The sequence below is a fragment of the Netta rufina genome, assembly GCF_964035555.1.
Source record: "Netta rufina genome assembly, chromosome: 1".
Taxonomy (NCBI): domain Eukaryota; kingdom Metazoa; phylum Chordata; class Aves; order Anseriformes; family Anatidae; genus Netta; species Netta rufina.
In genome coordinates, this window is record NC_140123.1 from 180,879,960 (window position 1) to 180,906,114 (window position 26,155).

At 38.2% G+C, this 26,155-nt stretch overlaps 1 protein-coding gene across 1 annotated transcript in view; it reads right to left on the reverse strand.

Annotated features, from left to right (window-relative positions):
- Positions 1 to 3,853: 3,853 nt before the first annotated feature.
- Positions 3,854 to 26,155, reverse strand: part of ASZ1 (ankyrin repeat, SAM and basic leucine zipper domain containing 1) — a gene marked incomplete at both ends in the record, with an annotated part of 36,779 nt that continues 14,477 nt past the window's right edge. The window contains 9 exons of the mRNA XM_084306147.1: positions 3,854 to 4,000; positions 5,835 to 5,948; positions 6,373 to 6,478; positions 10,012 to 10,124; positions 14,667 to 14,723; positions 15,006 to 15,081; positions 18,063 to 18,175; positions 20,608 to 20,742; positions 21,026 to 21,137. Of these exons, the coding sequence (XP_084162273.1) occupies positions 3,854 to 4,000; positions 5,835 to 5,948; positions 6,373 to 6,478; positions 10,012 to 10,124; positions 14,667 to 14,723; positions 15,006 to 15,081; positions 18,063 to 18,175; positions 20,608 to 20,742; positions 21,026 to 21,137 (973 nt within the window). The remainder of the gene's footprint in view (positions 4,001 to 5,834; positions 5,949 to 6,372; positions 6,479 to 10,011; positions 10,125 to 14,666; positions 14,724 to 15,005; positions 15,082 to 18,062; positions 18,176 to 20,607; positions 20,743 to 21,025; positions 21,138 to 26,155) is intronic.

The window sequence follows — 26,155 nt, forward strand, 5'->3', positions numbered from 1 at the left end:
CTAGCAAGGCTGAAGACTCAAAATTGTCCATCGCGTAAGGTCCAAAGCAGCATTTGTAGTACTATACCAGCAGCACAGCTTTATTTGGGCAACAGCACCTGTAATTTTTGCACAATTACTGGAACTGAGTCTGGAGAAAGCCAACGTAAGTAGATACGTACCTGTAACTATTAGCAAAAGTTACAGCTTGGGGGGAATGTTGGAAGAGGTTCAAAGAAAGGAAGAGGAAAAACTTGAGCTATGCAGTTTGTTTCAAGTCTTGTCCCCAAGAAGGGGGTTGGACAAGGTAAGAAGAGGGGAAAAAAAACCAGCACAAACCCAACAAAAAGCCATGAACACAGCATTTCTCTGTGTCAACAGAGAATGTGATAATAAAAAAAAGGCCCACTATTTCCCAGTTTAAGAAAGCACACAGCTAAAATTAGTGTCTGCTATTTGCAGATGGAACCAAACAGGAAAACAAAGGCAATGCCTTACTACAGGTATTCCACAAGTAAACTTGAAAAGTGGGGCAAAACCCAAATCCCAGGAAGACAGATGGAACACCAAATCTCTCATTCGCAACCTGTATTTTATCCTGGACACGTGAGAACTGAAATCCTTCAGGTTCCTTCAGATCTCTACAGGATCATCCAAGGCCCTACATTTGACACAGCAGTCTAAAGATGCAGAAAAGGCCACTGCCTGAATATTCATCAGTACCAAGAGAAGTTAGGTATCCAATGATATTGCAAGGCTAAGTAGGAACCTAGCTGCATCTTTAAGCAACTCTGTCGGATTTGGCCCCAGGTCCAAGCCACTCAACCCCCTGCGCCCCGATTTGCACTACTGTAAAAGGAAAAATAATACCTCACAGGCTTGTGAGGCTTACCTGCTTAATGTATGCAAAGCTCTTTAGCATTTTCCTCCCATCCCCTCATAGATGTGCTAATCATCGCATTACTACTATTCCAGGATAATGACTTTAATGTGGTGACTTACAGAAGAAGGCCTCTCAGCAGGGTGATTTTCATCTGAAGGCTCCAGCACCAGGTGCTGGTGGGGGGTTTGAATTTTTGACTGCATGGCTCAGGGGCCAGATTTTGCAGTAATCTCTTGGCTTCCTGCCCTATCACAACCATATTGTGATACCTTCTCAAGCAGGGAATTTGAAAAAGGCACTGAAACAACATGAAAGTGAACACAGGACCTTGAAGTTCACTGTTTAAGCCTGAATTTGGAATCTGAAGAAATTTTTTTTTTTTTAAATGATGTGGTAGGTTAAAATAGCCTTTGTTTACTTGGCTTTTATCATATCCTACTTACTCAGCACAATTAATGACTGACCAATAAAATGAGACATTTAGAGTCCAACATCAGGTCTAAGATGCTTGTTTCTCACATATGGTTTATGCCTTTTTGAACGCTCCAACACACTAAGGATGCTGATGGCAGAATATCTGTATTTAGCCTGTACGCTGCCCACAATCAAGTGTTTGCAATTGTGGTTTTATAAACACTTGAAATAAGTGATTCATAAGGCAACTTAATAGGATGGGCTTCTCCCAAATGCATTTTGGAGGCCAGCCTAACTAGCAGCTTATTGTAGAAAAGCACTACCCACTTCATTACAGAGGCAGTCGATTTAAGCAACTATTCAATGAAACAGACGCTATTATTTAAAATAGAAATGTATTTTGCTTTTATTGTACAAATTACTAGGAAAAAGCAGTCCTCTGCTTATTCAGTTTCTCTTATTATATTCATAACATGGTCTACAGAAACAAAAAAAAGTTTGCCCACTGTACTAATAGTAGTGGAGTAGTAGTAATTGTAGTAGCAAAATGAAATACATAGTAAAATATAGTAAATGAAGTAGTAAAGAAATTCAGTAAATTAAGTAAAATGTAGTAAATGAAATAGTAAAATGGAAGTGTAGTAGTAAAATAAAGACATTTGGAATTTAAGGTATCACCTTTCTGATGACTTTACCTATACAAAATTAGTTTAGTACAATGTTCAAACCTTTCACTCATTTCTGCCAAGAATATTTTATTCTACTTCTCAAACTAGAAGCCATTTATCAGCAAGTATCATACTTTTATTTCCCTTATCGGTATTTTACAATAGCTATGAACAACAACAGCCCCCCCCAACTGGAAAAAAAACAAAAACACAACAAAAAGATGTTGTTATGCATCAAGCTTCTACTAATATTTGCCTCATCACTGCGACCTCATCACTGGACAACTGCATCTGAGTATTTTTGAACTGCATTTAGAGGTAATCAGAGGAGTGCTATTCGTACAACATTGTGTGTGACAAACAGTTAAAACTACACTTTATAGATTTCTGTATTTTCCATTTTCATGGATTTTTCCTTTTGTGATGTGTTTTGTTAGTTCTGAACTAATTACATGGTAATACAATGAAACAGAACTATTTTTAAAGTATTTCATTTTCTTTGCTGTTTCAAGTCAGGATGCTGATATGATTATGCACTTCTACACTTCTGCTGGTAGATGGTGGTGGTGGGGATTATGACTTACCCTCTCTGATCCAAAGTTGTGAACAGAATGGAAAAAAAAAGTTATATTTGCTTCTAGCTTCATCACTCTGTATGATGTTCCTTACATTGAATGAGAAAGCTGGGAGGAAAGGAGGTAAGACAACTGCAGTAACAAGCAAACATACTAACACTCAAGGTATGTTTCTAAAACAAAAAGCAGAAAACAACTGACAGCACCAGTAACAGCCCAGAGTAGCAATCAGTCTTTTTTATCTTCTCATTTCTAGTCTCTGGAGGGAGCATCCAAGACCGCACACACCTCCAAAAAGAGTGCTGAAGTATGACGCCCCATTGAGACTACTGGTTGTTCAGCTGATTTAGCAGAAGAATGTCCCTTTACAAACCTTCAGCACTTTTACATGTCTTTATTGAAGTCCACAAAGATGTAACTGTGATTTGGATGACTTACACCAATTCCTTTTTTTGCAACATAGATAGCGTGGTAATCAGACAAAAAACAGATACTAATATTTTGCTGCAGAACTACAAACAACTCTTTAAATGGAGAAAACCTTAAGAGAGAATCACTCAACACAAAGCTGCTGTAGTGAAAGCTCATCAGATCAAGAAGAAACATGCTGATACTCCTTCTAAGTTGCCTGCATTCTCGTAGCTAAGGATTCCTATAATCCTTTTAGCATCCTTATAATCCTTTTTGGGATGAAACTGTTAATAGAAGTAATTATGCCTGAGGAAACAGATCTCAGGCATACATTGAATAGCACAGTTCAGCTGGAAAATACTTTACAGACAATACGTAAAAAGATATTTGCTGTCCTGTGGCTGTTACAAAACAAAACAACAAAACAGGTACACCTTATCAGAAAGTTTTTCATATGAATCTGTACTGCAAAAGATCTTTCTCAACATAGAAATCATGATACTTAATATTAAAAAGACAAAACACACCATCGTGATCATTTTAAATACAAGCATGCAACATAAACAATTCAGTATTATTTGCTTATGTTTACCTTTGTGAACAACAGGAAGCAGCTATGACAGCAACTGAACAGCAGGTGAAAACAAAACTAGTAATCAGTAAGTAATAGTTACAACCCTGTGGCAAAAAAGCAACTTTGAGGAGATTCTGTACAAACTGTCTATACTAGAAACAAAACCTTAATATGCTTTTAAATAAGGATATTTTATTTTTGATTCTAGACTGAAGTATGTACTGGATGCAAATATTATGGATATGATGAGAAACCAGTAATTTTCATATGAATTCAGCTCAGTTACATATGCTGAATAGAAGCATAATGCGACCAAATTTTCCAAAAGTATTCAAAGCACTAAAAAAAGTCACTCTTTCTTTGCCATTAACTTAGTTATAAAGAAGAAAAAAACAAACCCAAACACTGTTAATGCTCCCATTTTTACTAATCTTTTTTCCAAGGTGGGTGCTTTTTCTGGGAATACCACTCGACTGGGGTCATTCTTCTGTTCATGCTGAAGCAGATGTTCAGTTCACGTTGAAAAGTACAACAAAGAAAAAAAAGTTAGTGTGAAAAAGGTACAACAAAGAAAAAGAGTTAATGTGAAAGCTTCTGAAGTCTGTGATAAAGCATAATCCTAGATTCTCAGGACTGAGATATTATTTGTGTGTCTGTGCCCTACTTCAACAGAAATCACTGTGTGCAAGCCTTTATCTTATCTCACGTGCAATGATTCTGTAAGCAATACACACTAGAAAACAAACTGTTTACACACTGAATTCCTCTGGAGTAAAACGTACTAGTAGACACTACAAAAACCAACACCAAAACATTTAAACTCCAATCATCAAATGTTTTAACCAGGACTTCTGCTATTTAATAACTAGAAGAACTGTTTATTAAAACAACAGTTAAACACGTATCTGATTAATTTCAAGGAGTCTTTGAAAGCTCAAAGGGAGAGTGGAAAGTACCATACAAGTGCCTGCTCTAATGCCCACTGAAGTTGAGTGCAGCCTTGTCATGAAGTGAAACACTGGTTAAGTCCTGCTTCCCTCCCTTTGTAACACTTGGCAGACTACCTCTTTCACTACTATACTTTCAAAAATTGAATGCCATATACCTCACGCATACTGACAACCAAAATCTTGTGATGACGAAGCTTAGGAAATACTACTGCAGATTTTAAGGGAATTTGTACTAACTTAGCATCTAAGGGGTTTCTCTGGTTTATTTACATTGACACTTTTCATAATAAATGTTTCAGTGCTCTAGAAAGCTGAAAATTTAATATTAGAATGCTTCCTATTAGTCTTCCTCAGTCACGTTCATAACGCACTACGCTATTTTAGTAGAACAGGAATTACTACATTTTTCAAAATAACCGGATGGCTAACATTTAATGCCTGTTTAACAGTGGGCGTAGAGACACCCTGCTGCATCTTCAACAGCTATAAAACCTCAAATTCAGATGACAGCAAGTGCAAGTAGCACCTAACTCAGGTCCTCCCAACCCCTCGCAACTGGTCTGCACACGCAGGAGGCAGATATATACACGCAGTTGACTTCTGCATATGCAAACAAAGGAACATAAAGAGCTAAAAAGTTCTTTGTTAGGACCTCTTAAATGTATTTGGTGCTAAGTGATTTATTAGGAGAAAGCTGTTATATTACATTAAATTTACTTGAACTCCAGGAAATTGCATTAGTAGCATTATACTTAAGGTCCGAGTTCCACATGGCTTCATTCAGTAACAGATTCCTTTCTGACACTGATGCTCCATTTACTCTACCAGAGCGGCCATTCATTTTACTGGCCTATTACTTAACGTGACCCCACTTGACAAGAGCGTATCATTGTGTTGGTCTGAGAATGACTGATGTGGTGCTAACATCTAGCCTTGACCTCTCCCACCCTCTTCTTTTGTCACTCTGCGAAGTTATCTGGGATGCCTCCTATTCAATCCATAAAAACTGCACTATCTTCCTTGGGAGTCAATAATTCCAAACAAAAGATTCCTTAATTAAGAAGTATTCAGAGTGGTTTATGCCACAGTGGCTGTCCACATGCACAGGAGTACTTCCCACTCAATTCCTTACTGTGGCAGAAAGAATAAGACTGACCACTCCTTCATTTGGAGACTCGGCACACTGATCTGTAACATCCTAGATTATTTCACGTTCTATTATGGAGAGGTGGAAAGAAGTGTACGAGTGGTGGATGCAATGATCAAACTACAGCTGAAGAGGCTGAGATAGACCAAGGTACAAAACGTTTCACTGATGGCTGTCACGTTCAAGATACTGCAGCCAGGTTTCTGTGTGCAATGTAACGGCCTCACGCTCACCTTCTCCACAAGGTCCTTCAGTCTGGCAGCTTCTTCTCCCAACCTTTCAACGTTGGAAACCATGTCTCTGCAGACTTCAATGTATCTTTCAGTTGGTGCCCACTGCAGTACTATCTGTTGAGAGTCAGTTATTTGCCAGAATTACTGCAAATGATAACTTAATGCTAATTAGCTGATGTAGTATAAAAGGTAGTGTCAGAACAAAAATGTAACTTTTTTAATGCTAGGTTTTCACTGTATGATTTACACATGACATTGATCTACTACTCTTTCAGCCTTCGTGGGAAGCTCCTGTCACCTGAATTCCCCTATCAGGGGAAACACTGAGTAACAGCTTTACGTTCTTTAATAGGGCAGCTTAACTCTTTGAAATAAGATTTTAAAAATAATTTTACTTTAGAGAAAAAACATTGGACAGCTTTAGAAAACTAACAATGATAAAGACATTTGATTAGTATTCATATTTTTCATTTTATGGCATAGAATAATGCTATTCCCCAAACTCTAAATCAATTCTTTTTTCCCTTTAGTTGAATACCTTGTGAGAATTTTTGAGGAAATGATTATTCATGGTCTGCAGAGGAACAGTCAGCTTGCTACACTCTTTATTCAACTTCTGAAGGAACTTGAGGCATTCGTCTCCACTACCAAAACAAAACCATATTCTATTACTTGTAGAAGGGTATGTCTTTTTGCAAGCTAAAATCATCTGTGCATTTCCAGCATTGGCTAGTAAATGAATCAGACATGCAGTTTCATTACATTAAAAAAAATAAATAAATCTATCCTGTTTAACACATAATACTACATTTAACATCTTGGCAAGTTTGGCAAGTTACACACTTTGATGGTCTGTTCCCCCGACCCAAAAGGGTAGCAAATCATGAAGTTACCTGGAATATTCAACTACACACAAAACTGAAAAAGCGTCATCCGAAAGTTTTTGTGAAACAATTCTGTTGACCTCCACTTCTATTTCCTCACTCTCACCAATCCTGTTTTTAATCAATTTAAGAAATTTTGTACGAGATTATGCCTAATAACCCCAGAACACTGCCTTCCTGTGCATGTGTGCATACAGATCAGTCTTCCAACACCAGGAGCAGAGAGTTTAGTCAACTTTATGCTGAATTATCAATATTCATCACCCACAGATGACATTTCTGAGAAGGTTTGGGGGTGTGTGTGTGGGGGAATAGTAGTATTCTCGTGGAGTCATTTAGTCTCCAGCAGAGTGAAAGAATGAAGAATCTGTTACTGACATGGGACCTGGATCTGACAATACTTTCCTTCAAGACTAAAATACCTTATGTTATATACTTTTTTCTTCGAAGCAGACGTAGTGCTCAGAAGACAGGAAGATCACTGAAAATCAGTCTGATCAGTCTCCGAAGAGTGAAGGAAAGAATATAGAAATTTAACAGGCTAATTTCAATGCCAAGATTTTAGATCTCCCATGTGAGAGCGACTCAATTCATTTTACTTTATGTGCCAGAAGGAACCCAAAGTGTCAGTTCCAAGTCACGGTGCAAGCCAGAAAGTTGCTGCCATTGACTGGGCAAAAGAAGAGGATGGGGGGGGGGGGGGGGGGTTAGGTAAGATCATCCAAACTTCTGAAACTTCTCCTGAGAAGTGCCTTTGTCACCAGTAGAACAGTTTCAGCTACGTGTAAGCTATTCAGGTGAGTAACATCAGGCCCAAAACAAAAGACAATATTAAGCTGGCATTTCCCTATTGCAGGACTTCATTGCATCTGGGAAGAGGCTGCATTTAGCCCACGGATTGTTTGCATTCAGCTCTCAAGTTTTCCCTACAACACCCCTCCCAAACAAGCAATATTAAGCTGCCTACTGGCAGAACACTGCTTCCTAAAAACAGCTGGGAGCCTGGGGCCTGATCTACTGCTGCATCTATGTGGGAGGACAGGCGAGTCTGCAGACTCAACTATTTGGGAACCATTCTGCACCTAGGACTTGTTCCACCAAGATGGTCTGTCAGGAAGGGAGAAGGAAAAGTGTGACAATAAAAGCAGAACACAGCTCTCACTCGGTGTTATCCACAACCAGGATTATACTGCTTTATACCCGTTCTGGAATTATTTCCTTTAGTTTTCATTTCATATTTGCTTCTTTCCGCCTAGAAAGGTATCTTTTTAGCTAGCTAGGATCAGTTGCAGCCCCTTCTGTCACAAAATAAGTTATTTTTCTTGAGAATCCCTCCAGAATTCCTACATTAAGTATTTTATGGACATGAAAAAGAGGGAAAGATATTCGCAAAACTTCTTTGTTATACCAATATGGATCTTAAAAAACATTTTCATGGAATTCCTATCTGTCGCAGTGACATGTTATTTCCATTTCCAAATACTTCTAAATGGAAGTAACGTTTTCAAAATATAATCGCTTTTAAAAAGAATTAATGGCTGTCAAAACACCAGTGGCTAAACAGTGCTAGACACTCTGTGAGTTTATAATCAATCAGTTCAACATTTTCTACTATGTTAGTTTTTCTATGACTTAATGACTGATCTTCCTTCTCACAGAATGACTTTGAACAAATGGCAAGTAAAATCTTTATGTAACAGCAGGTAAACATAGCCTATGATTTTAGTCTCAAGGTCAGATGCCTAGAATACGTGTCAAGACATTTTCTATAAAACCACGCAGTGCCTGCCTTAACTCAAGTGCTGCCATATTTTGTTTTGTCTTTAATCAAACAATTATTTTCTGTTTTTGAGAACAACGTATGTTCTAAATGCATACTGTACAAATAAGTCTTTTTGATGACCATGTTACAGGTGTATGAGACTGTACCTCATGTTATAGGTATCATAATTCCCCCCCATAGATGGCTTTGCACGCAATTATTGGTAACTTTTTTTTTTAAATTTATTATTTCTCCACTTATTATGCTTATTTATTTTTATTTAAGCTGTACTGCTTGACTGCATACACCAAACGCTGCTCACTACAGGCCAATTTGAAAAAGCATTAATTTTTAACATAAAAAAAATGCATGAAGCTTGAACTGGACAAAGTCCTTTCAAACTGCAGCTAATACTCCTTTTACGAAGAATCAAAATCCTTTTATAAAAGTGCTGAACTTGGACACTGAGATACCCAGATGCCTGGTCTACTTTCTCAGCTCAGCAGCAAAGCCTTTATTTTAATTGGAAAGGCTCCTGTGTTGTGGAGAAGTAAGAAGTAGCTAACAGAGGAGCAGTGCAGCTACTAGGCAAGAATTACCCTCTTGACTAGTAGTACACTAGCCGACAAGAAGGTATCTCCAGAAGGGTGAACCTAAATTCAAGTCTAGGTCTCCTTTAGCAAAACTATTACACAGCAAAATAGAGGATAAGAGGTTTAAGAAACCTTGACACCTTTACACTTACTACAGCCTTCAATCTTCTTTTAGTGGCAGATATGGGAACTGTTCTACCAGTGCTTAGGGGACTGATGAAGTTTAATAAGGCTGCTGGAGGATGCTTCTCTCAGCTCAGGCCTGGCTTTAATGGGACTGCACAAGACTATACCAGAATGAAGTACAACGGGTACTGTAGAGTTGGTACTAAAGCCCTATAAAGAAGTTTTCTTTCTATCTCTATACATCTTTTTATTGCATTTTAAACTCAAATTTAAGTACTGAAGAGTCTGTCTTGTTTACAGATACAACAGAGAATTACAGAGACCACATCAATTGGAGTCTGCAAGGGTCAAAAATACACTTGAAGCATGGGTCAGGGAAGAAGGCAAGACTCCACTTCCTTGAAGACATATGAAAATCTGCTCACTGAAGCTGATCAGAAAAAATAAAGAATGAGTTAATGCTGGAGTCAGAGAAGCCACATGTGATACAAACACACTTAGTGAAACCCCAGCATGGCAAGGCCACGTTACCCTACCTGGGGTACAGAGAAAGAATTTATCACTCAGAGATGACCAAAGCAATGGCATAAGATGGCAAGATAACCCATAACCAGAGTCCTAACAACAGTAATCTAGGCTTTTAACTTTCCTTGTACAAAATGCAGGCTACCATCTCTCAAAATCCACTAACTCTCATGAATGCTTATACATGGGGTAAGGTGAGAAAATCTTAGCTCTGTGCTGAAGAAAACACTGCAGTTACTTGAATAGTTTGTATTTCACTTTACTTTCCTTAGATACACATTTATTACCTGAATTCCATCTTCACTACTTCAGGGAGATCTCCAATTCTTATTTCTTCCACTTGTAGCTCTTTAATAGCATCTAGGAGTTTCTGTTGATCTACAGGATTTGTAATGCCCATCTAAATGTAAAGAATTATTTTGTATTTATAATTTAGTTTTAATATATATTACACATAAAACAGCTCAGTACTATTTGAGTCAAAATAAATCACCTTTAAGTTAATGCAGTCAACTACAACGTTTGTAACTTCGAAAGGACAATAACACAAAATTTAAACTATTTAATGATGGAAAACAAAACGACAAGAACCCAGTGGGAGTCAAAACTGACATCGCACTTTGAAAAATCTGTTCATTACAAAAAAGAAACTACTGTTAGCTGTTAAGTACTCTTACGTTGTTAGGATGCTATGCTTAGGTATTTCAGAATCATCTAAGACGTGATCCTGTTAAGGACTCCACTACCATGAAATACTCCACAAAAGCAAACTTTTTATGTATCTGAGAGACAGCATACTTACAAGATCAGAATATGTTTCTCAGCTCAAATTGAGACCAGGTATCATAAGCCTAAGTGCTGCTCAACATAGGCTTATACAGTCCCTATGACTTCATTTGTCATTCTCCAGCTGAGTACCGAGGCTCAGCAGGAATGCGCCACTCCACAGTTTCAGACTGCAGGGATGCCACAGGCTCCAAAGCTGGGACCTAGGGGGCTCTCGCTCATGTTCTTGAGGTCTGAAACTCATGCCACACATAAACCATGAGCTGTCCCTAGTTTAGAGTTTCTGATGGTCAGTGTTCATCATGATTCCATAAAAGCAGTCCTTTAAGTTCTCTGCCAGGTGTTCAGAAATGACAGATAACACAGAACTACGAGATCACAAGTTTTCTTTAGACATTTCAAATCGATGTTACAGACCTATAGACAGTAACTAAGGTTTTCAGCAATTTCCAGTAGGTTTTCACACGTTCCTGAATAAATTGTACTCAAGTCTCTTTGGTAAACATCACTAGCAGCCTTAAGATAGAAAAAAATGGATTTCCTAGAAATAAACTTTTTATGCTGAGCTGTAAATTTATTAGCTCTCAACTTTTTCTTGTGGAGCCCTATCTAGTACGAACTGATGTTTTCTTAATGTTTACAAAGCAAAGTGACATCTATCAGCAGTAACCTGATTTATAAGCAGCAAATTTACTTTTAGTTATGATTAACGCATCAAATAAACTCCTCCAAGGACAGAGCGGCAATTATTCTTGAGTATTAAAAATATCTGGCTTGAAGCAGGAAGTATTAAGATAATTGGAATTGATTTTGACGCAACCTTCTCATTCCTGGAACAAACAAGTCAGGACACTGCTTTCTGATCAGTGTATCAAGACTATGATATAATTTGTATCCCTGAAAATAAAACAACTTTGCTCTGTGAGCACATCAGTTGACTGAGCACCACCACACCTTGAAGATATGGCTTATTACGTAAGGAGTGTCATAAAAGTCGTTATCGGTAAAGTCCTCCGTCACCACAGTCCTTTCTGAATCTACAAGTCCTAGGTGCAGAATTGAAGAAAGCGGATATACCAGTGCAATCTGCTTCCCCACAGCAGGCATGTTTTCCCTTTCCAGCCCGTCTATGCTGAACAGGAGGGTTTACCAAGAATCTGACCATTGGTGTGATGATGAAAGGCACAGAATGCCAAGTATACAAAGCCCCTCTTCTTCTTTATGGATAAGCAAGCTTTTAAGCTGGTGTCAGTTCAATTGTACTCTGCAGACCAACTAATGCCAAATATTATTTGAAGTAACCATACATTTAAGAACATAAGTGTTGCACCAGGACTTGCTTGTGTCTGTTGAACAGACTATGCAATCTTAGGCACATCACCTAACAATACTGCACTCAAGTAAAAGCAAACCAGAAAACCCATGAAAACCCACGTGCCAGCATCAACATGACTTTTCTGTCAATCTTTAGGCAGAAATAAAAGAAGAGGTGAATAATATTACCTCAAGAAAAAGATGGCTTACTTCTCAGATAACACCCGTAAGGTTTTATGCTAAGTCTTGCATCTTTGCCATATTGCCCAAATGGTCACTTTTTTTTTTTTTTAAACAACTTCAAAATATTCTGCCAAATAGAAAATGCTTTTTTTTTTTTTGTGGGGGAAGGTGTAAGGAGAGTCCCGGTACTATGATATGGAAGTATGCAGACCAGATAACTCTCTAATGATGAAGTTAAACCCTTGGCTTATGTATCTTGATGTGTCAAATTTTTATTATGCTTTCTCAAATCCAGAAGAACATGCCAGTTTCTCTTATTCTAAACTAACAGACATGTGAGAACGGAGCCTTCTCAGTCCAAAATGCATCAAGAAATAAAATTATTCGTGCCACTGTCCTCTGAGATGAATACTTAAAGAAGATGCCCGTCTGCCCCCCCTCTCCAAATATCTAAGTGTCATGAGAAGCACAGAACCAAACAGCCATGTCCCAGTATGTTGAACAGACTTGTCTCAGTAGGGAACAGTTTATAACTTGGAGGAATGCAAGGATTTCAGCTTGAAAGAGTCATTGTTTAGGCTCTGTTGTAGAATACAGATAAAGATATTTACAGAGAAAATATCTTTCTGATATTGTTTGATGGAAGAAAGTGTCTCATGTTAGTGACAGGATTTTTTCTCCGCTTCTTTGGATAAAAAGCAGCATGGTTCAGAGGCATCCATCAGAGGTCATCATTAATCTTTGCAGTAATAAGATCCAGGCTCTTTAAAAGAGCTGGCTGTTAGTGGAAGATCTGCCATCACACTAAAACCTTTCAACTCTAGAGTTATGAGGAAACAGATTAGATTTTTTCTATCAGTGGAGTGGGGGGAAACTTTTACTAGAGCTTGAAAACTAGAATCAAGAATTTAGGGTAACTTAAGAAGTGGTAAGAAGCCAGGAGCATTACATGTATGTCATTAAAAAAAAATAATCTTGAGTTGAAGACTAATTAATTTATGTCCATGCACAAAGCATGACTTGTTTTTCAGGTATTGCTTCCTGCTGTTGCTGAGGCAAGAGGCAATGAAGTTCTGCTCCTACAGATATGGTCTTCCTGTGCAAGAACAGCTGATCCAGGTATTTATTTTGGTGTGTCCCCAAAAGTTCTTTGTAATAGGAAGCCCCCAACACGTTACAACACTGAAACAGAAGTTATCAGTTTATATGAAAAACATTACATCTCTTCAGTAATGATAAGGCTCAGCTATTCACTGAAGTCCATAACCCTTTCCCCCTCCTCCAAAGTCCCCACGACAAAAACAAATAACAATGACCACAACATCAAAACAGGCGATCGATTTGAACACATTCAGGTTTGCAGTTTAATGCAATCACAAGATTGCAAACCAGCTCACAAGTCACAAGAAGAAGAACCACAAAAGCGTCTTAAGAGTGAAATTCCTATAATGGGGGGGGGCTTTACAGATTCAGATGAAGTCCACGCTGCGATGCTGCCCAGCAGACAATCCCAAAGCTTCAAGAAAAGCACAGATGCTGACATGCCTTGTAATATTTATGTCTACATGAACTCTCAGAGAAACCTCTTGATCGACAGAACTCCCCACAGGTACCCCCTCTGAGAATACAGGTATTTCTGAGCTCTGTCAAAACACTGACAACACCAAGTCTACTCAGTTACAAGATAAACCTTCATGCAAAACATCCTTATGACACCAGCACTGAAAGAACAGCAACATCTGCAGGTAACTGTCGATTCCGCCTGCTACAACACATGCGTCCACGGAACCATGCGCATTTTGGTACCGTCCCAGGGTAAAACAACAAACCAGAGCAGAGTAGGGGAAAAAAGTTTACACTGAGGATGTATGTGGCTAATATGTGAAGCAGGCCTCAGGCGGCTTGGTTAAGAAGGCCTCTTCAGCCTCCTGGCTCAGGCACAGAGTGCAGCCTGAACTAGTTACAGCGTTTTAAGGAGACTGCTAAGATTGGATTTCATTATGGCATCCTCCTTTAGGCGGAGGAAGTTTTTCCCAGAGCAGTAATTCCAATAAGCCTAAGGAAAATGCCATCACCTTATTTCTACTACAAACTGAAACCTTACAATTGCTTATCAGTTTCTCCTACACAACAGTGAAATACTCAACTTCCCAAACATAGTAAACTGTAAGAAATCCAATCTTTTTTTTTTTGGTTAAGGATTTACAAGTCTGTGTGGGATATGAGATGCCACAATACAAAAGATCCTACCATCTCACTAACTGGACCACATTTAAAGCGGTTATTTAGGATTATCTGCTGATAATACTAGCACTGATTTCCGTTCAGGGAAAACACGCTTACATACTAACAATGCTAACAACTAAAATTCCAAACTGAACTATTTCCTGCTCACCCCAACTCTTACATCGTTACAGCAAGAATACTGGGGGCCTCCAATTCATACTCAGGCAAAGAATATCCAAGAACTCAACTCACAGTATTTGAGGCTGGTCTGTGGGATTACATACTTTAGAAAACATCTCTCTCTATATAGAAATTCAAGTTGCTGTACAAGATTTTGAAAACAGACCTTTAAAGAATTCTTAGAAAGTTAGACATTTATAAGAAAAAGATACTAAAGCCATTTAAGAAAAAGGAGGAAATTTTCAGAACTGACCTGTATTAACTCTTCTTTTTGCATGATCAGAAGTTGTCTTAAATATACGTCTCTTTCCTGTATAAGGCAAAGGGTTTTCTGTCATCAAAAATAATCTTTTTCCCCGCTTACGTTTTACTTCAGTTTTCAGATACAAGAACAACTGCACAACACCATTACCAACGAAACACAGGAGTCCTCCAGTTTAGAAACATCACGTGTTATGACTAATAACCAAAACTAATCCACTGCAGTGGACCTTTACACTCCAAATGTAACTTGAAATTAATACACTTACTTGAATCAATATTCTAGAAACTCTAGATAAATCTAGAAATTCTAGATAAATCACAATCTTACCTTTAATAATCCTATTAGGTGTTCTAGACCAAGACCATGTAAAAATACTTCCATGTCATCCAAAGCTGAATAGGAACTGTAAATATAATAAGATTCAAGGTGAAGACAATGGAAAATTAAAGCAAAAAGATATCCTCAACAATACATTGCAGAAAAAATCCCAGACAAAGCACTGTCGGACCTAAACCTGCACGTACCTACTGATAACAGTAGTCTCTCAAAAGCATCATGGAGTACAGCTTAACCTATCAAAACCTTCATGGTTTTGTTTCTGGTCTATTAGGTAGAAAGTAGAGTTGAACCTGAAGAAAACTACTTTCATATGTGAATGTCACTGTTTAGTAGCAAAATGTTCTGAATGAATTTTAAAGTTGCTCACAAAAGCCTGAAAAATTTCTAAGTGCAGTTTAAGATAAACTGTGTGTTCCTATCAGCTAATCTTCATATGAATTGGATTCAGCCCACAGCTGTTACCCCTTTAAACCAGCTCCATTTAAACCAAAAAACATCATCAAGAAAACAGGAATGCCTGTATTAAAGATAGCAGAAATCAGTCCGGTAACAAATTTGTTGTCAGAAGGCTACTGTTCAGAAGTTAGACTGATGAAGCAGAGTCACTCATAGTAAGTTCACAGTTTAACATTTATAAACAAAGATAAATCATGAATTCCCCACATTAGTAAAAGATATGAAAATTTTAAAAGTTCAAACAGCTTTCAACAATTAGATGAACAATTGTAATGAACAGAATTAAACTAAAAAGCAGATGATACAAAAATCAAAAAGGACTGCTGCAATTGCGATAGCAACCCTTCACCAACATCTTGAATTTAGAGATAGTTTGCTCTGTCTTCTTGTTGGCCCTGAAATTAAGGTTTGCCTCCTTTTCACATCAAAGGCTAAGTCACTAAGTTCCTACCGTTAAAATTTGTTAAAAAAAGTTTTTTTTTTTTTTTTTTTTTTCTGAATATATAAGAAAACATTTCAAGTTTGTACACTGAGAATTCTCGGTAATTCTGTGGGCATACAGGGTCAATTTCAGCAGACAAAATATAGGAAGAGTTTAAAGATACTGCCCCTACCACGAAGTTGAGCAGAATTGTGTTATTATCCCTCTCCCCGCTGATGCCTCCGAACTGGGGCGAGGATGTAAACAACCTGCAGTGATCAACTTTGCTTTTTGTTTAGGCACTCAAAGCATCTAGTTGGCACAGGTCTGGGGAGTCCTTTGGTAGCTCAAGGCTTGTAGGACAAGGAAAGGACATTTATTCAGCATCTGTATGTTCACTTGAAAGCCTCTCAATAAGATGATGACTCTTTAGAGAAGAGCAATCTGAAGTTTGAGAGAGCAAATTCTTGACAGGTGTTTGCCTCCTTGAACAGTACAGGCACCTGGAGCCAGGACAATTCTCGTTCAGGACAGCAGAAGGCAACGACTGAAGCTACCCTCACTACCTAATGATTGGAAACGAGTGACAGCAGCATCGATGCCAGGTTATGCTCACTGACCACACACTGTGGGGCACAACTGATACCCAGCGCAAGATGATGCATGAGGAGCAGATTGGGGAGGAAATGGAAATTTAGAAGCCAATTGGCAACGCCTGTGATGAAAATTATGCAGACAAACGGCAGGAAGGAGGCACTCAGCCTGATGAAATACGATGGAGTAAACAAAGGTACAGCGTACTTCTTGAATCATCAGACAAAAAAAAAACTTACTCTTTGTGCGTGTGTGTGTAAATTAATAAACACCCATTCCCTCATACACAGCTTAACAGCCAGACATCCATTAGACTCAGAGGGCCTGCTTTCTGAAACCAGGAGTCACAGTAATCACCAGAAATGATACAGACAAAACTGGTAGAGTTTAGAAAAAGCCTACTAACGCAGTGAAATCCTACAACTGCAAAACTGCATAATACAGAGTAGATCTGCATGGTCAGACATCTGGCTGCCACAAACTATTTTTTAAGCGGGCTACAGGATTTCAGTGTCTTATTTTAAAAGCTTATCAAGATTACCAAGACACTGGTTCAATGCCCTCTAGCCGCCATGAAGTTTCAACAGCACAGAATTCGGATAACGGCTGCATGGTGCTAACTCACTTATTTTATTGGTAACATGCAAGAACAAAGAGGACAGTGCAGATAACTGACTCTACAATGCCAAACCTTCACCCTGCAGCTCTACGAAGTACCTCTGAGATGACCGCAGTTGAAGCCCCAGAAGATAAAAACCTTATTGAGGTAAACATTTCTCTAATGACCAAACCCGATGAGGCTCTGTCTGAAACGAGGTGCCCTGACACTACCTCCGAACTGCTAGCCTGTGACCTACAGCCAGCCCCATGGTACGGAACTGTGGCATTTCAAATTCAGCATGACTTGGCTGAGCAGGAACACTGAAAACCAGCCTGACCAACCAGAACAGACTGCACAGAGACTATGGGCTCTGGAAATTGTCTTCTGCAAACTATGTCACTCAAGGAGGAAAAGTGGATGGTTTTTTGAGGACTTCTTAGCTTTATGTTCTGGAACAAAACAGTATCAGACATCTTCAAGGTTGCTGAAGCAGGTGCTGAGTTCACCCAAAGAACACCTGCATGCTTCAGAGTCACATGTACTTCACTTGGACTTTCTCAAGGCCACCCAAGTGTCTGAATACACGTGGAAGAAAGAATGGGGCACAGCTGGTCCTGGTGGACTTACACTGAAAACAAGCATTCAGTGAAAGTATTTGGAATTTACTATCAAATGAAGTCTATCAAACGTTCAGTACTATCAAACTGAAAAAAAGTGAAGTGACACTGGACTCTGCCTCTACTTTACATCAAGTCAGAGGCAGGAAAGATCTAGAGCATGCTCACTGTTCATAATGCAAAGGAACTATGCGGTCTTGAAAAATTTAGAGTATATTAATATACTTACTGTGGCCTCTTGGTAGTGCTCCAAAATATACGCAACACGTATCAGTAAAACTTAATCACATTGATATGAACAAATACAATCTCTCAGGAATGTTTATAAACTGAAGTTATGCTATGACTTTATTTACCCAACTCTGTGGTCAGGGACAGCTGTCAGAAATTTGTAGATAGCCTCTTGCTTAATCGTTTCATGGTATTTCCCTTGCGAGTGATTTACAGCCAAAGAGAGTAAACTATAAATCTGAAAGAGCCAAAATGAATTAATTATTATTTAACTTAAAACGTGTAAAGAAATACACAGAAGTAAGACTACAAAGAGATCAGAAGTTACTACACACAGAGAACATAAAACATCTGCTATCTCTTCTCTCTAAAAGAACTACAGTGAGGAGTTAAGACTAAGCCCACAGAGCTTATCAAGAGCATTTCTGAATTAATCAAAATCAAAGCTCAACACTGAACTGATGCAAAGCAAAAGAATGTATGTAATGCAGTCCTAGAAGAGCTAGCATCCTGCATTTCAGAAGCAGCAGTACACCAATGTAATTATTAGTAGACCAGAGTTCTACACCCTCAAGGGAGTAAGTTCTCTGAAGAGCTTAAAGCATAAAGCTGTTTTAACATCTCCATTTCCAGCGCATACATGGACCCAACATTTAGCAGTTTATAACTGAGGATTCTAAGTTAACTGTACCTGATGGACAAGGACTCTTTCAACTGACTAAGAAGCAAGCCTTCCGTCAAATATCATTATGCATCAGTGATGAATTCCATAAACTGAATTGCCCCTGCATGAGTTAAGTTACTAGAGAATCTAGCAGAACTAGTGGAACACCCAAAAGTCCAAAGGAATGGTGAGACCAAGCTTCTGAAATTCAGGTGACCAGCCAGTTTTTTGTGCAAAGACACACACATATATACGTGGTAGGCTGACTCTCACTAGCAAACAAGCCTCCATGTGGCTGCTTGCTCACTCCCCACGATGTGATGGGGTAGAATTGGAAGACCAAAAGCAAGAAAAAAATTGTGAGTCATGATAAAGTTTTAGTGAAATAAAATAAGGAAAAAAAAAGGAAAGTGATGCAGAGGTAATCACTCACCACCTCCCAGTAGTAGGCTGATGCCCAGCCAGTCTAAGAACCTTGCAACGCCCCCACACACATTTTTTTTTCTTCTGGCTGAGCATGATGTCACACGGTGTGTAACAACTCTGGTCAGTTCAGCTCAGCTCACCCAGCTGTGCTCCCACCAGCCTACTCACTGGCAGGGGAAGAGTGACAAACAGCCAAGGTGCACGTGCGTGAAGTGACGCTGCGTAAGCACCGCTCAGCAACAGCCAAACCACTGCTGCGACACCACCACCATTCGGGTCACAAATCTGGACAGCACCACATGAGCTGCTATAAAGAAAAACTCCATCCCAGCCAAAGCCTGTACAATATGCAACGAAAAAAAATGTGTCCTCCCAGAGCTAGTTTCTGCAGACACAGCCTATGTGACAACCCATGGGGATGCCAACAGGATAAAGAGCAGACTCCTGATCTGGAGCTCAGGACCATTAAATATCCTGTAACATCTGCAAGACTTTGCAGTAACTGTACGAAAGCTAGCACTTCACAGGTCAAGAGGCAAGACCCACCTCTGAAACGGGAGGAGCCTGTTTTCCCTTCTGTCAAAGTCATGTTATAACATTATACGGCCACAGCCTGCTGAACAAGTCATTTATCAAAGGCAGAAAGCATTTGTAGCCCCTTTCAGTAACCTGAGTTGACAGATCACTGAGCCTCGTACACTGATCTTGCTAGCCTACGCTGACAACTTTGTGCATAGTTAACACTTCTGCTCCTGCCTAGCCCTATAGTCTTACAAGAAATAATAACAAGAAAAAAAAAATCTAATTACAGTGAATCCCAATTCACTAAAGTGAGTAACATTCTTAAAGAGACACTGCAAAAACCCATGTCATTGGCAAGAACAACTCGAAGCAAAATACACAAGCCTGGTTTGTCTGATCCACCATGCATCATCCAGCAACAGCGGTAAGCAGATTTATTTTAGGAAAATATATGCTGTTTTCAGCAGCTCTCTTTATGCTGATAATGAGTTGCTGCTCTTCCAATGATCTGATGACCAATTTATATTGTTTTAGACTGTCTTCTCTCCTGGGAACAGATTTGGAAGGCAGCCAGTACATACCGCTACTCCCCTTTTCCCCCTTTTAGCTTTAGCCTTTTACCTTCCAAATTCAACCACAAACTACACACTGCAATACAGTTTAATATCTACATTCTCTCACACACTTGGACATACAGAAACGTGTTCTTTTACTACTTCTCATATCAACAGTACCGACATTAATAATCCCTTGTCAAATCTGTATTTCAAAGTCAAGGATTCTACAGAAAAAAGGGAATTATCCCCAAACTTAAAAAAAAAAAAAAATCAACACACAAAAACAAACCCTTAAATGCATTCAAAGCACTGTCCTAAGTTGGGATGTAACAGAAAATAGTCAGCGCAGATGGAACACAAAATGTATGCAACTAGCTGCTACAGTTTAGTTATTAAAGTAACACTTCTACAGAAAATTTCTGAGGCAATCTCAAACAAGTAAACAAACAACAAAATAAACCCAAACCCACAGAATCTGCATCTCAAAAAGAGATGAAGTACCTCTAAATGCTTATTGATTTTTGCTAGCTCTGCTGCTGTCTTCTCATCCTTAGTCTGTAGATTTTTGTCAGCTCCAAGCTCCAGCAACTTAAAAATGACATTTTTGTGTCCATGGTGTGCTGCCCATATTAATGCCTGCATAAGAACAGTCTTGTTTTTATCAAGTTTACATATGAAGAAAAAAAAAAAAAAAAAAAAGACCACAGTAAGAATAGAGGTTCAATCAATAATACAGCCTGTGTAATTTCTTACATGGCAGAATCCGGAGACAAAGACGGTGCAAAACAATCTCAAGGTGGTGGTAAAGGAGTGTAAGTGAGCATTTTTGAGAAAGGTACACTAGAAACAAGCTCATGGGCTCCTGTTTGTACGTTGTTTTTTAAACTTTAGTTAAAATACATGGAAGTAGATCACTTACTGAATATCCATTTTCATCTTGGGCATTTATGTGTGATCCATGAGCAACAAGAAGCCCAACAACACGAGAATAGCCTTTTCTAGCTGCATACATCAACGGAGTCATTTGTCTCCTGAAAGGAATGGGGACAAGAACATCAAGATGTTAAAAGCTCACTGCATTATCAAGGAGGGCACCTCAATTCAGTGAAGACTGAATATGTGTAGAGCAATTCAGAGGAAGAAAGCCCATGACACCACATTCACACTTTACCACAAGGTTCAATTTAACAGAACGGAGATTCAGCAACTTCGATCAGTTAGCATTTTTTAAAGCATTTTAAGAGTTGGCATTTATTTTCTAAATGAAAGGAAGTCAAGTCAAACGGTGCATTGAAACGAAAATATCCTTAACCCTTCCCAGATATAAAACACAGGAACTTGGGTGACTAAAGCATTTCTGATTTGGTTCTTAACTACGTGAAACTTTTTTTTTTTTCTCTTTAAAGACCATCTCTCTTGATACTACCAGAGACCCAGTGGTGGGCCTCTCATTCAGTACATGGAGCAGCTTAATCAGGGAATAAGGACAGGTGTAGATCAGTGTTTCCACCTTATTAAAAGCAGAGAATATTATCAATTTGCCCATTCCTTTCATCTACATGTATCTGGGGAGGGAGGGAAGTAGCACCTTCACTTTTTACTTCAAAAAAAAAAATATATATATATATATTTTTTTTTTAAAGAGAAACCCAGTTAAGTGATTAATTCTATACATGGTTTAATTTAAACTGAAAGTTCCAAAAAGATTTACTGCAGTTTTGTGGAAGGCAAACTGTAAATTGTAATACTCTTCTCGTTTTAACTATTCAGTTAAAAATAACAACTATGTATGTATTTGCAAAATTATCTCTGGTGAAAACAATATAAGCCAAGAATCACAGGTCACACAACTCCTGTGAGTGTGCAAAGCTGCAGTGTGAGTGCAGGGTGCACAAACACAATTCACATTCAAAATGTTACCTGGGTATACTCAGGTGAAGTCTTCAGAAAATTACAGAGAAACACCACACTAAGTTGTTTTTTTTTAAATGGTATTTTTTAAAATAAGTTCTTAAATGGTAAGAACAAATGTATATCAAAATATTTTTGTCCTTTGCCTCATTTTTGTTCTCTGTTCCCTGAAGTGTTGACACTTTTTCTCCCTATACATCCACAGGTATATTATGTAAAAACATATACATATATATATATACATAAAGTTATTTCTTGCAATTGACTAAGTAGTAAGGACTTACAGACACTATCTTTCCCATTTTTTTTTTTTTTATATCCCAAAACTGTGTTGACAACAGTCTACTGATCTTATACTTCTACTCAGATGCTTTTTTATGGTTGTAAAATGAAACCACAGTGAGTTGGTTTGAATGTTCTGAAAGAAAAAAAATATTCCTCAGATGTTTCCATTTAGAAAAGTATTTTTTGGGAGTCCTGACACTTACCCTTTGATGGAATAAGACCACAGAACTTAAAAGGGTTGGAAGAGAGTTGGATTTTCTCGTTGCTATGAATTAAGAAGTTTTAACTGAAATATTTTACTAATGATGTCTGATTACAATTAACTGTATCTTAAAATGCAATGTTTCTTTTTTTTTTTCCTGAAATTGTTATATATTTTTAACGTACAGCTCCACGACAAAAATTTGCTGTCAAAACTTTATGTTGCGAGGATGCAATTTGAGGGACTTTCCTAAACTTTATCAGTTTCTTAAGTACAATGTTGACCACTAGAGGGACCCCGAAAAGCATACGTATATCAAAGCAGATGCCTTAAAACGCTGACTTTCTGCTTACTTCAAGAATATTGATAGAAATATGGCTTTGCTCATCTTTTTTTTTTTTTCTTATTCACAAAAGGTTCTGTTAGGTTAGTATTTTGTCTTACACAAGCACAGGTAAAAGTCTACTGAAAAAACAGGCATATAAATGTGAAGAAGCCATCTATTACTTGGAAATATGGAAAACGGAATGTAACTACACCTCCTCAAGACGCACATTTAATATGAGAAAAATCTGGAAATGAAATGAAGAAGAGATTGCATCAGTCTCTAACTAATTTATTTTAGCCCATCAACCTTTTCAAAAGTAGAAGTTCTGACTGAATGTACGGAAATACTTTTCTTATAATAAATAGGGTGCATTGGTGGATTCTGATCTTGGGTGGATTCTTATAATAGGGTCAACTGGTGGAACTAGTTGCATAAAAAAGTTTCCTGGTCTCTTTCTTCAGCAGTTTTAGAAGCCAAACAGTAACCTAGCCTGATGTCATAGCTGATGTAGCTTAAAAAAAATGCTTGATTAAAGAACTCCTCATGTCCCTTCTGACCTTAATCACTCTATGATCCTATCAAGATTACTGCAAAAAAAACAGAGAAAAACACTCTATAGTCAGTCCCTCTAACTTAACTAAATAATGCTATATATACACACGATGTCTATATAGAGACAGAGACCTATGAACGTCAACATCATCATTTTAAAGAATAAATAGAAGTTGATTACAACCTAGTAATTTGTAGCAACAGAATCAAAAGGTACTTGCCCAATGCAGACACTGCTTCCCACACTTATTTGCATTTGGTGATAGGCAGCCTGTGACAGATTTTCCATGCTACCACCTTTGAAGTGTTTCTGTCTACGAGAACAGTACATTCCCATCCATTTTCATTTATTCTGCTTCTAGTATTTTTTTTTTTTTTTTTGAAACTTGCACACCGCTGCTACCTTGCAATTATCTTCTGCTTTTTCAAAGAAAAAATACTGAACAAAAGTCCAGAGGCAACAGAACACTCTTTTCTCCAAAGTACAACATGTAGAGGCTACAACCGCACAGTACTGCAGGGATAACATCTGAAATCAAGGCAACAACTTGATGACATGAAAGGCACTGAGAAAGTACTTCTCCCTTTCTAAGTAAAACCCAATAAACGTGATGTTTAAAAGGTCCACCAACATGAATAGGCAATTCTGACTTCAGGCATTCCAGTTTCATTTATGTTTTAAATTGAAAAGCTACAGCCTGTTTCAGGGTAGAAACATTTACAGCACTGCTTAAATATGCAACTGCATTTATGCAGCACAATCTATGAGGGGATACCATGCTATGTCTTTGACAAAACCACTTCTTTGGAAAGCAAGGCCCATTTACATGTATGTCTGAAAGTGGGTGGGAGACGAGCTTTAGGGAATAAAGCAAATAAACAACTTTGCTATCCCAACCCTGTAAAAAACAAAAACAAAAAAAACCCTGCAAATAGAACTGCAAGGTTTAAGATCCAAAACATCCATCATTTCTTGTTGAAGACACAGTACATCTTACTACAATCTAAAAAAGCCATACACATAAAGCATAGTGATAACAATCCAAGTAAGTGATCTGAAGAATCCTCTCTTCGTTCTGAGGAACCTTGCAGACACTCTAGATTCAGCAACCTGGCTCACAAAAGTACCTGTGCACCTGTTTTGCAAGAACCTGTGAAGTCCTTTGGCGTTGCACAATTTGCCACATGGCATTTGCCCATGTTGGACATGATACTCAAGGGTTAGTCAATATAAAATAGATACAAATCTTAAAGTGCACATAAGCAACTTATTAATCAAACACGATGTAAGTTGAACCTGTCGTGCAGAATTCACCACATCTGACAAATACACATTCTTCTGGTTGGAATCACTCTCAAGCGAAACAAAGTCCACCTTTCTAGAAGATTCTCAATGAGGGAGGAAAGGAAGAGATGTGTTCCACCCACACGCAGGTTTCTTTCCATCAAAGAGATATTTGTACAAAATTTAGTAATGCAGCTTGGTAATCTTGAGAAGGATAAGTTGTATTTAAAGTCTCACAACTGCAGAAAGGTTTATTTCCTAAAACGATATATCACTAACATTAGGGAAAAAAAAACATAGCAGGTAGTAAACAACCTTATCAATTTAGTTTCTAATACTTTCTTCTTGAGACCCCAAAGAGAAGAAAAGCTACAAGACAGCAGTATTTTAATTAGTTGATCTGCAAACTGAATATTGGTTCAGGAAACCAAGAAGCATCTTCAGAAGCTTTTGGAGCCAGTTTCTTAACTCCAGTGATGTACATTATGCTTATAACTGAGAAATGAAACAGTAGCAGTGTGCCCATAGCAACAGAAGTAAAGCTGTTTGTCCCTTTGCAAGCTTACTAGGATTTTAAGGAGCGAGGTGGAAAATTCTGTACAACAAACAGGATTGGAACCTACTTTAGCAGGTTGTGAGCTGCAATATACTTTTGTGAGCTGCAATATACTTTTTTAATTTTTTTAAAAAAAACACTGTTTTCTTAAAAGCAAGGTGGCAGAAGAACATTCTACCATCTTGAAGGAGAGCTTGTTAGGAGAATTAAGCGTATAGTTCTAGTAAGAAGGCTGGGGTAGAATATATGTCAGGCTTAGTTTCAGACTTCATTTTAGACCACCGTTCTTTTATGCTTCTGTTTCTCAACACTTGCATAATTCTGGTAAAACAGATAGAAAATAGATACGTAAGTTCTACATAACACAGGAGATGAAAAAATAGACAAAGTAATTTTCACACAGCTAGAAGTCTACAAAGGAGGTGATTATAAAAGTGATTAGCATAAAAGGTAACAGTGGGTACTGCAAATGCTATGACATGTTCAATCATCCTGCCCTGTCCTTCTACCTCCTCACACTGTCCCATTTTTACAAGCAAAGTGGTTTGGCTGAAGACGCAGCATATTCTGATTTAAAAGAGAAAAACAAGTAAACCACATTATCATGTGGAAAAAAAACAAAACAAAACACCACCACCAATTCTATGCAAATAACCATGAACAGTGAACACTACTACCAAAAGAAGAAGCCGAACATACTTGAGACAGAACCTTGCTGGTATAATGCTAATGGATCGCAGTGCAGGTTTTGTTTCTGTTTTACAGAAAGGCTGCTCAGGGGACATCCTGAGACATGAGGATATATTGTTCTTCTCACAAAGCCTGTTGCAAACGGTGTCTAACATTGGTACTGTCCCAGAGTATCTTGTATCTCTGCCTCTGATTAACAGTACCAAGCCTGGTGGTACCACTGTGCATTCAATACTAGCT